Below are 11878 nucleotides of genomic sequence, written 5' to 3'. Positions count from 1 at the left end.
GGAGATAGTTGGGTATTGAAGTCCCCTACTATTAATGAGTTGGGGTTAATTTGGGTCTTAAAGTCCTCTAGTATTGTTTTTATGAAGTTGGGTGCACCAGAGTTTGGTGAATATATGTTCATGATTGTAATATCTTCTTGATTTATTGTTCCTTTGATCAGAATGAAGTGGCCCTCTTTCTCTCGTCTGATTATTTTTATTTTAAAGTCTATTTTGTAACATATTAGAATTGCAATGCCTGCTTTTCTCTTAATACCATTTGCTTGGTATATTTTTTTCCAACCTATCTTCCTTCAGTTCTTTGATTTCTTTGAGTGTTCTTTAAATTCACAGAATTCTTTTATCATGTTTATAATTGTTCTTTTGAGTTCCATGTCCTGCTTTATCTCTAGGGGGTTCTCATTGTTCTCCTCTAGAGGACTATTGGTATTTGGTGGGGATGTGATATTTTGGTTTTTCATGTTATTTTTTTTTCTCTGTGATTTTGACATGTGAATTTCTTTTGTAGTTTCTGACTCTTGTGTGAGACTCAAGCCTTCAAGTTTAGGTCTGCTTCTTTTTGTGAAATTTATGTGTCTTTGTGGTTTACTTTTTGGGCATGAAAAGCTGGTTCCTCTAAGCTTCCGGTTCACTCTTTTGATGTTATATTGGAGTGGCAGATTGCTTTTGTCTTCAGGATTTCCCAGAGAGCTGGCTCAGGAAAGATGCTGGTCTAGGGCGATTTTGGCCTCAGGAATTTGGGGGTTGGACTGGCCTGGGAGCCTGGCCCAGGAAAGATGCTGGTCTAGGGCAGCTGGTGGCCATGCCACCCAGAGATGCAAGGGCAGATGGTGTGGGAAGAGGCCCCAAGGACTTCTGGGGACTGCACTGAGGAGCTGGGTTGGTCTGGATGCAAAGGATCAGGAAGAGGAAAGGTCAGCCCCTGTGTCCCAGAAAGAGGCTGGCCAGTCCTGCAGGCCCAGGGAAGCAGAGGGAGGTGAGGGCGGGGCCAGGCCCAGAAGCAGTGCTCTTGGGGCCCACAGAAGGCACTAAGTTGGTCTGGATGAAAAGGATCAGGAAGCAGTATTGGTTCCCCAGGTGTCTGGAGCCCCAAGACAAGGAATGGGGCAGGGCCCAAACTCAGAGGAGAGAATGGTGGGGGAGATGGGAGGGTGAATGAGGCTGGGGGAGTCAAGGCGCAGAGGGCATGATGAGCTTACTGCAGAGAGTGGCCTGCCATTAGGAGAGAGGCCTGCTGCAAGTCTTTCAGGCCCAGGGAAGCAGAGCAGGGGTTGTTTTTAATTCACCTGGCTGCAGTGGCAGGCATCTTTAAATAGGGATTTAGGGAGTGGTAGAGTCATTTTAGAATATTCAGAGCTAGAAGGAACAGAATGGTTGAGCTGAATGTTAGATATTTGGAAGGTCTTTGTACTGTTTACTATATCTCTATGTGTTTGAAATCTTTCACAATTGAAACATTAAAAGAAGATATAGGCAAGAGAATGCCCTTGAATAAGAAAGTCAGAACCTCCTGGGTGCAGCTCATGGCAGGAGCTCAGGTGTTCATGTGAACTTTGCAGTTAAAAGTATTAGTTTTTTTTTTTTTTTTTTTTTAATGTGTTTGAGTGTATTGCCTGCATGTATGTAAGTGCACCGATGTAATGCAGTGCCCACTGAGGTCAGAAGAGGATGTCAGATCCCCTGGAACTGGCATTTACAGATGGTTGTTAGCTACCATGTGGATGCTGGGAATTGAAGCCAGGTCTTCCGCAAGAGCAACCAGAGCTCCTAGCTGCTGAGCCATCTCTTCAGCCCCCTGTTTTCTTTTTTAAAGTTGAGTTTTTAAAAGTTGAGCTTACTCTTCCATCTTACTCACTTTCAGGCTACTTTGGAGTCTTTATATCCTTTGTGGTAAACTCCTCACTAAACAAGTGTGGTGAGGAAGACAGTGGTGAGAACCAGGACAGAGAGATGGCTTTCCAGCGAGAAAGGGGTCTTTGAGCAAAGACTGGAAGGAGGGAGGGAGGAAGCTGTGCAGGTCTCTGCAGACATCCTTAGGCAGGTGTAGCTGAGACGTTCTGCTGCAGAGCACACTTTCAGTGTGTGAGGAACTACAGGACATCAAAGTTGCTAAGCTGGGGTATACTACATAATGGCTATGTTCCTGTCCTGACCTAATCATTGGATCCCATGGACATGTATGTGTTCATGGTAAGAAGCCTTTGCAAGTAGGATTAAAGTAAGAATCTTGAGGCGAGAGAAGGTGATTACCTGGGCCTACCCAGATGGGCCTAGTGTTGTTTACAAGGCAGGCAGGCAGAAAGGGAGCACATGCTTCGGCCGCTTCTGGCATCAAAGATAGGAAGGGACCACAAGCTGAAGTACATGAATGGCTTCCAGAGGCTGGAAGTGTCAGGGAATGTGCTTCCCCTGAAGTTTCTAGAAAACGTGCCACTCTTCCAGGACCTGGCTTTCAACTCCTGACTCCAGGACTACATGAGAGTAAATCTGAGTTGTTCTAAGCCACTAAGTTTGGAGTAGTTAAAACAGCCATGAGAACCAAATACAGGGGCTCACTGAGTGAGAGGGAATGAGAGAGATTGCAAGGCGTGAAGAGCATTCAACCCACCGAGAGCTGACGGGTTATTCTGAGTGAGGTAGAACATGCGTGCAGCATTTTGCACAGAGGATGACAAAGGCTGTCTTCACCAGTGCATCACTGTGGCTGCTGTGCAGTGTAGGCTGTAGTGGGGAAAGGGCAGCAGCAGGGAGGCCAACTGAAGGCTGCTGAAGAAGAAGACACGTTGGTTAGGTGAGAGTTATACAATATTAGTGGCTGGAGTCAGGATTGCCTGTGGCTTAATGAGGAGAGAAAGAAGGGTCACCCGGGACACCAAAGTGTGTGGCCTGAGCAGCCAGGGGATTAAGGTTACTGTTTTCTATGAACAGGTTTGGGGGAACCAGTAGTTGGATGTGAGGCTGGAGCTGATTTCCTCAGTGGAGATGAAGGCTGTCAGCACATAAGTAATGGTTAAGCCAGGAAACCAGAGGAAAGTGGACATGTAGGAAATAAGTGCAGAGGAGGACTTTGGGAATGATGACTTGAAGATGAGGGGCCAGCAAGTAGACTGAGGAGGCTCCCCTGGGAGCATGGAGGAAACCCAATTTATTAGTAACTTTTCTTGTCACTGACAGTCAACTTGAGGGCTTGAGGGAGGATTTATATTGGCTCAAGGTTAGAGGATACAGTCCCCCATGGCCGCAGGTGGCTCTGTGGCAGCAGGAGCTTGCACCTGGGTACTACCTCCTCGCATCTCGGTAGAACTGAAAGGAGAAAGACGGCAAGAAGGCAGGGCTGGGTTATGACTCTCAAGCCTCAGCTCCCACTCTAGCTAGACCCCACCTCAAAAGGTTCTGTGTCCTCTGTGAACAGTGCCACCAGCTGGGAACCAAGTGTTCAAACATGAAGCTGTGGGGGCCATTTCTCACTTAGCTGCAGAGCACCCTGGCACCAAGAGATGAAAGTTGAAGGCAGTAGTGATTAAAGGCACCTGTTTGTCACTTAGAGGACTCTAAAATGACCATAGGCCTCGTAGGTGGTCAGTCTTGATATTGTGGGGGCAAAGCTCCTGGGCTCAAGTCCCATGGGAAGAGGGAGCTAAGTGCAGAAAGCTGTTCTAACACATGGTGGACCTGGAGCACAAGCATGTGAATAGAGCAGAGCCACTCTCCCCTGTTGTGGGCCTCACTGGTGACCCTAATCCAGAACTAATAAAGTGAATTTTTTTCTGAGCCAAGAGTTTTGGGGGGTGGGGAGCAATTCACAGTGGTGCTATAGAGCAAAATGCTGGAGACACTTTTATTAGTAAATTCTTGCAGCTGAGGCTCACTCAGTGGGACTTTACTGAGCAGAGCTGTTCCAGTTCTGGGGTATTAAAGACCATTAGACCTTTGGAAAATTCAGCCTTATAAACTTGCTAGGTTTACTATAGCAAGAAATCAAAACACTTAGGTTTTCTTTTGGCATGACCCTTTCACAGTTGCTTGTGAAGGTTTGACTGGGTCCTTTTTTTCCCCTTGAATTAAAAAAAATTCTTAAAGGCTACTCTTTTTCTTCTCCTTTAAAAGAAGCAGCACCTTCCCTTTAACAGTTGGCTAAAGAAATTGTTGGCTCATGTCTGTTTTTGATACCTAATCGAAGGTAGCATTGTGATTCCTTTCAGAAGTAATTCTTACCTCTCCCTTTTACAAACCCCTGCAAGAGATTTGTATTTTAATTGGGACTTAAACTTTATCCTGGATATTAATTTTTGTGGAATAAATTGAGATTTGGATGGTGTGGACAATGTACAAAACAACTTGTGTTTTCAGCTTCTGCGTCACTGCCAGGTGTAGACTTCGGACTACTGTTAGTGTGGCATTTTTCTTAGAGACGGTTGTAAAAATCTGCTCGTGTCTTTCACACCCTTCAGGTTCTGAGGGGTGAGACTTTCTGAAGTTCTACTAAATGCCTCCATTTTCAAGTGGCTGAAACGTCACTGGTTTAGTTCTTAGCACAACTGGTGTAGGTTGTTGAGTGACTGGGGTCTCCCTTTGCAATCTCTGAGCACTGGATGCCGGTAGCTCTGAAGTTCTGTCTGAAGAGGGGCAGTGTCCTAGTCACTTATGTTTGATTAGAGATTTTAAAAGATCCTTCCTTGGTCTGGTCTTGTGATCCATCCTGACTAACAGCAGGCACCCAAACCTCCCCATCTTTTCCCTGGCCACAGGGAAGCAGCCCCCCAGGTTGGTACATTTTTTTGCAGAAAGCAGGGTTTTGGACAGGTTTGGAAGCAGAAGATGAATGAGGGCTGCTGCCTCAGGACCCCATTCCTCTCTGACCTGATGACCTACAGAGCCCTGGGCTGTGAGACAGCCATGCTTGATGACCAGGAAATCTAGCTTCTCATGCCTTCCTCTTTGAGGTAAGTGACATGTGCCAGGCTGTTAGAGGTTTTGAGGAGCCCCACAGCCAAAGAGCCTGCTTAGTTTTGTTCAAACCAGCGTTTTCTAAACTCATTTGACTTTGGGATTCCTTTTAGAAACTCCCCAGCCCTCTAAGGAGCCAGTGGTCCTTTAAACATGTTTTGTGTAGTGCTGGTCTGTGTAGCAGCGTGATGGCTGTGTTTGTAAGCTCTCTGACCTACTCTGAGTCTTGTTCAGTAATTACGTTTCATTATTTTTAAAAGCTTTAGAGCTTATTTTTTTTCTTCTTAGAAAAAGGCTCATGAACCCAAAGGGTCAAAGTTCAAACCCTGTGTTTAGTTAGCCCTTTCTGCCTTGGAGAACCCAAGAATATTCCTTTGTTATTCCTTGTCTTAGCTGTTTTTAAGCCTCAGTTCCAGCTGTCCAGTAGGGGACATCCTCTGCTCTGGGACTGAGTAGTGGCTGGCTCCATCATGGCAGATGTTGCTGCTTCCCTCTTCCTACCTCATGATTGCCTTGTGCTCAGCCTCACTCTGGCAAAGACAGATGAAGATACTACTCGGGGGGTCATGGGTAGGCTCAGCTGTGGACCAAACAAGCCAAAAATAAACCCACGGTGTTCTGTCTAGTGAAAACTGGGGCCTTGGTGTTATTGAGTCGTTATCCTGTTCTTTACAATCTGACCACTTGTGTTCAGATAAGGACCTGTTTCCTGTACCCTATGGCTGAGGTGGGAGTGCAGCCTGACAGTGTGGTTAAGTGGATTTGTGACTGATACTGTGGCTGTATCAATGTGGGCTGCATAATGGATCCTTGTCAGCTGTGGGCTGGCCTCTAGTGGTTTGTCCTCAGCCCCATCTTGGTTTGCTTCTTGTTGTTGTTGTTGTTGTTGTTGTTGTTTTAATTCTTTTTTAAATAAGACATGAAGACCCACAGACCATATTTTCTACTGACTTAGGGATGTAAGAAATAGCTAATGCAGTAGAAGACAGAAGTGACATTTAGTCACCTGAGGGGATGGGGATGGCTGGCAACTAAGTAGCATTTAATATGGACAAGAAATTTAGAAAATTAAAGGTTTAGATGTAGAAAAAACAATACTATGCAAATGAGAAGTTGGAACGGGGGCAGGGGGGAGGTGGTACACGTGTGCACACATATGCATATGGAGACCAGAGGCCAGCCTTGGGTGCCATTTTTCAGGTGCTGTTCACCTTGTTTTTCTTGTTTTTTTGAGACATGGTCTCATTGACATGAAGCTCACTGATTAGACTAGGCTGGCTGACTAGGGAGCCCCAGGGGCTCCATCTGCCTCCCTAGTGCTAGGTATGTACACCACCATGCCCAGTTTTTTTATGTGGATTCTCAGGTACTCTTGTTTGCATGGCAAGCACTTTATTAGTTGAACTATCTTCCCAGCCCCATTTGGAAGCCTGGGGATAGAGCTCTCCAACCAGGCCCAGGTGCTGGCTGCTATCCCAGAATGAGACCCTGGGGGAGTCCAATGTGACTGGCCCTTCCAAGGTAGCTCTGTTGCTGATTTTCATAGCTACTGTAGTCTGAAGCTGTTTTCAGGGCTCCCATAGAGCTGGAGGAGGAAATGGGACAAACAAGTTAAATGAACTTACAGGTCACAGTTCTTACCAACTTTTAGCCATTTTATTTTGTTTATTTAATTTTTTTTTTTTACACATTATGAGTATATTGCCTGCATGTATATTCGTGCACCTATGTTGTGCAAAGCCCACGGAGGTCAGAAGATGGCGTTGGATGCCTGGAACTGGAGTTATGAACAGTTAGCTACCACGTGGGTGCTGGGAGTCAAACCTGGGTCCTCTGCAAGAGCAGCCAGTGCTCTTAACCACTGAGCCATCTCTCCAGTCCCCATTTTATTGTATTTTAAAGATAGGGTCTCACTGTGTAGCCCTGGCTGATCCTTAGAGGGGTTCAAGTCTTTCATTGTTACTTTTCAGGGTCCTGAAAAAGTCAATCAAAAGATATGTTTGCGTGTGAGTGCTACAGCTCACATGTGGAGGTCAGGGGACAACCTTGGGTGTTGGTGCTTACCTTCTACCTTGTTGGAGGCAAGGTCTTTCTCTTTTTAGAAATTTAATCAGTGTGTATGTGTGTGTCTGTGTATATGTGTGTGTGTGTGTCTGTGTGTATACATGTGTACCACAGCATACCTGTGGAGGTCAGGGGAGAACTTTGTGGAGTTGGTTCTCTCCTTTTACCTTTATGTGGGTTCTGGGGTTGGAACTCGAGTTTGTCAGGCTTGTGCAGCTAGCACTGTACCCACTGAACCATCTCACCTGCCTAGAGATGGGGTCGCTTGGTGTTCAGTATATACACCAGGCTAGTTGGCCTTCAAGCTCCCAGGATTCTCCTGTCTCTGCCTCCCTTCTTGCTATAGGTGTTCTGGGATTACAGATATGTTACTGTATCTGACTTTCCATGGGTTCTGAAGATCTAAACTCTGGTCCTCACAGTATGCAGCAAACCCTTTACTCACTGAGCCCTCTCAGCCCATTTTCCTTTCTGTCTCTGGCAGGACTAGGTACTGAACCTAGGACTTCATGCCTTCTAGACAAGTGCTCTACCACTGAGCTGCAGTCCCAGCCTCACATCACTTTTGACATTGCTCTTGTTGGTGTTATGGAGGAGCAGACCTTGAGAGGTCTTTACTCCTTCATTCCACAGGCTCACTCTCCATCAGGCCTTTTATCAGCTGACCCCCTCAGTCAGGTTCTCTCTTACCTCTTCCTCCAAGGTCTTGTGTGATCCCAAGGGAGTGTTAAGGAGCCAAGGTTCTTTTAAGCCACTGCTCTCTCTGTGTGTTGGGAGTGGACTTCTGCCTTAGGGGGGGCAGCAAGCACAGCTCCTCCATCCTGCTGGGCCAGCAGGTGCTCCAGGCCAGTTAGGTTGATCTGCTAGGTCAGTTTCTCATCTGGCCAACAGAGTCCATGTTCTGCACTCTGGCCAACTTTGTATGTTATCTCATGATGAAGTAAGTCTGTCGTTCCCCTAAGAGAGAGTGCCTAGAAAACAGCATGCAAATATTTATTTGTTTATTTTATTCTTTAAAATATTTTCTTTATTTTTATTTTATGTGTATGTATGTATTGCCTGCATGTAGATAAGTGCACCCATGTTGTGCAATGCCTAAGGAGGACAGAAGAGGCTCTGGATCCCCTAGAACTGGAGTTACAGACAGTTGTTAGCTGCCATGTGGGTGCTGGGATTCGAACCCAGGTCTTCTGCAAGAACAGCCAGTGCTCTTAAGTGCCACTGAGCCATTTCTCCAGCCCCAGCATGCTAATATTTAAAACAGCCATTTCCTCTGGATACTGTTGCAATTTTAGATTTGTGCCACATGTAACATTAATTTCTCCTTCATATTGTATGGTTCTGGTTAACAGTTCAATTGTATTTTTATTTTAAATCTATACATTTAAAATCTAAGTTCTCACATGTAACATAAATCTGAACTTTATATAATCAAAAATTTAATGTATGAGTGTTTTATTGTGACCTTTCACTTCACCAGCCACCAAATTCCCTTTCTGTAAGATGGTAATGCAAGTGCTGTCAGGAGATTTCTCTTCTGAAAAGCTCTCTATGCTCATGTAGTTAATCACCATGTCAGAGCTTATAGGCTTTGCATTTTGTGTATTGTTTTTTTTCCTCTTTCCATTTGTTAGATCCTAGTTGAACCAGGCAATCTAAAATGTGACATTGCATGGTGGCACAACATTTTTGAAATCTTGAAAGATAAAACTGGAAACATTTGCTTATATTTTTTTCACCTCAGAGTGTTTTGTTAATGAGATGTTTTATTCTGCCATAATCCTAGGGCATAACATAGGTGTTGATTGATTTTTGGATGGTGAGGCCTCTCTAATTGCAGATCTTGACATTTGTGTCACTTGTGCTGTGTTAGGTGAGCAAGACATGGAAGGTGATTGCCGAAGACGAGGTGCTGTGGTACAGGCTGTGCCAGCAGGAAGGATACCTTCCTGAGAGCAGCATCTCTGACTATTCATCCTGGAAACTCATCCTCCAAGAGTGCCGTGCCAAGGAACACATGCTAAGAACCAACTGGAAGGTAAGCAATGGCCAGTGGTATCACCTGGGGAGGACACTGGGTGCCTGTAAGGACACCAGATGCTAGGTCTTCTGTTGCAGCCTAAGGGTCATTCCTAGAGCACAGGAAACAGGATGTGCTGAGCAAGCCCTCAGCATCTCCTGATTTTGTTCTGATTTTAGCATCTTGCTCTGTCTTCCCTTAGAAGAGCTGTGCCCTCTGTCAATATTAGTGTCCAGGGCTTGCTTCCCTCTGCTCTGCAGGAGAGGAGAGCTGAGCATGGGTTGCTTGTCACTTCTCCCTGGCTGTTTGGGTCACTGGAGTCATCTCTGTCATCCTCCTCCCCTTTCTCTTTACTGGCCTCCCAGAGGGATGGACGGAGAAGGCTGTAGTAGTACACCTGCACACAGGCGAGAGGTGCTGCAGAGGCCTCTGCAGGAACTGTTGGAGGGAGATGTGGTATGGCACTGAGAGCTGTCTACTCTTCCCTCGTGTAACCTTTGGCTTGCTGCCCTAGCATTTATCACTTCAAGGCTCTACAGAAATAGTAGATCACAGCTAAGGATTTGCACAGAAAAGTGTTTTGGAGGTGATAGCTGTCAAGAAGTGTGTTGAACAGGGCTGTGTGAGGCATGACAACAGGGCAGTGCATGGCTGTACTACTTTACCACCCAGGCAGCTGGGAGTTCACATGTGGATCTGGGGTAGAGCTGTGCCTTCTCCTCACTTAAAGGTCGATCCTAATAGACTTTGAGACCAGCAAGCCTTGCTTATTATGGTGGTGACATATTGCCTGTGTGCATGTCTGTCCCTAGTCACCTCATAATCTGATTAGTGACCAGTATGCTGGATTGGAGCAGCCTTGTACTGTTCCATGACATCAGTGAGCAGTGCTTCCCCCCTTCAAGGCAGTCCTGTTGGCACTGAGCAAGCTCACTCTTTAGAGGGGCTGCCCTGTGCCTCACAGGATGGGTCCTCACTAAATACCAGTAGCACCCATCCCCTGGTATGATATCTCAAAATGTCTCTGGGCATTGCAAGATGTCCCTTGGGGTAGGGGTGGGGGGCGGGGTTAAAATTGCCCCTGGTTATGAACCAGGATTGACCTAGTTAGTATTTCTTCAGCCATTAAGACCTCACCAAAAAGTAAAGTCTTGCTGGCCCCATGGAGTCTGTTGGCATCCATATGCAATAAAAAAACTTGTTTGGAGCCAGTACACCTGATTAGGTCTAGTAGTGGGCACAGACAAGAGGCCCACAGAAGGATTTTCAGAGGAAAGTGCTACTTAGACAAACCAGGGGTGGAAAGCAGAGCCTGCAGCCCAGTGGAGGGACTGCAAATGAAGAGATGCTTCAGAGCTGGGCTCATGGACCTTTCTGTCCAAAAAGGAGAGGGAACCCTGAGAGATTAATGAGCTTGTCTCTGGTCTTGAATTCAGATGTCAGAGGCTGAGAGAGAACATGGCAGCTGTGTCTGGGCTGTTGCTTTGGTGGGGAAAGAGCAAGGTAGGAAGGCAGTAGGCAGGTCCTCATTTGGCCTGGAAGTGGCAAGAGTGGAGTTGTTTAAAGACACACCTCACAGCCTTTGGCAGCTGGTGCCAGTTGACAGATGTGTACCACTTACCAAATGTCTGTTTGCTGCTCTTCTCTTACTAGCACAAAGAAAAACCACCAGATATGCTTGACACATAGTTGTCCATCAAATGAACTGGTGAGAGATGCAAGTAGCATGTGAGGGGAACTTTTGTTGAGAGTGAGAACTACTTAGGTGAAATTTAAATGATGAATCTTTCATTAGTAGTAACAGGAATCTTACAGTAATTCTGCAAAGGGGCCTCAGGGCAGGGCCTGCCTCCATTCTCACCTGAGTGGCTGCTCCCAGCCCTGTGGTTGTGGGGAAGAGGACCCCAGTGAGAGCCTGGTGTGGGCTCTGTAGGGCTTGTACCCTCAGGACTAGAAGCTCAGGCAGTATCACACAGGTAATAGTTCTATTGTATTTGCGGTCCCCTTCAGGAGTTGGATAGGCAGTTTGACTTGGTACCTCCCAGGCAGTGTCTGTGACAATCAGAATGGATCCTAGAGTTCTCAGCCACCCCCTTCCCCTACACACAAAGAATGACCTGTAAATGCATGACTGCCTGGACCTTTGGCTCCAAGCTGACCTAGAAATGGGTTAGAGAGGGTATAGGGCCTCAGTGTTTGTCTTCTTAGTGTTTGCATTAGGCTTTGTCACCTTGGTGTTCTAGGATCTATGTAGGGCAAAAAAACAGCTAAGCAGGTACTCACAAGGCAGTACAGTGAATGCTGGAGGCATGCAGTCTCAACTCCCGCCCTCAACTTGCTTTCAGTACCTTCTCCTCTGAAGAGCTGTCTGTTCCCTTCCCCCAGATGACTCCCAGATCCTTCTCTTCTCGCCCTTCAGCTCCAGCCCACAGCTTCTCTTGATGTGTTTTATCCCACAACTCTAGACTTGATCTGAGGGTTAAGTTAGGATCATTACGTAGATTATTATGCCCAGTTTCAGGAGCATAGCTGTTTGGTAATTGTTAATTTTAGTGAAATAGATGTCATCATCTCTTTCCAATAACTTAAGAGTAATAATCACAGTAGTTGCCACTAACCAAATACTGGCCCTTTTCCAGGAGCTAGACATGGACGAGTCCTAATCCTTGGGCCAGACCAACAGGGCTCATGATTTGGAACACGTAGTGCTCTTGAATACCTCCATTCATGCTTGCTTTTTGGTTTAACTGTCTTACTATTTCCTCCTTCCCACATAGAAATACTTCATATAACTCAGATTCCCTTCATTTTTATTGTAAAAATAACCAATCTCTCTCTCTCTCTCTC

General features: G+C 46.0%; 1 protein-coding gene across 2 annotated transcripts in view; it reads left to right on the top strand.

Annotated features, from left to right (window-relative positions):
• Nucleotides 1–11878, top strand: part of Fbxw8 (F-box and WD repeat domain containing 8) — a 128819-nt gene that overhangs the window by 26908 nt on the left and 90033 nt on the right. For both annotated transcript variants that reach the window (XM_029570575.1, XM_008847456.3), the window contains one exon: nucleotides 8885–9049. In XM_029570575.1, the coding sequence (XP_029426435.1) occupies nucleotides 8885–9049 (165 nt within the window). The remainder of the gene's footprint in view (nucleotides 1–8884; nucleotides 9050–11878) is intronic.

This window comes from Nannospalax galili, unplaced genomic scaffold (genome assembly GCF_000622305.1).
Source record: "Nannospalax galili isolate Female #2095 unplaced genomic scaffold, S.galili_v1.0 scaffold120, whole genome shotgun sequence".
Lineage (NCBI taxonomy): Eukaryota > Metazoa > Chordata > Mammalia > Rodentia > Spalacidae > Nannospalax > Nannospalax galili.
The sequence above is the reverse complement of the archived record's forward strand: the minus strand, read 5'-3'. Positions and strand labels throughout refer to the sequence as shown.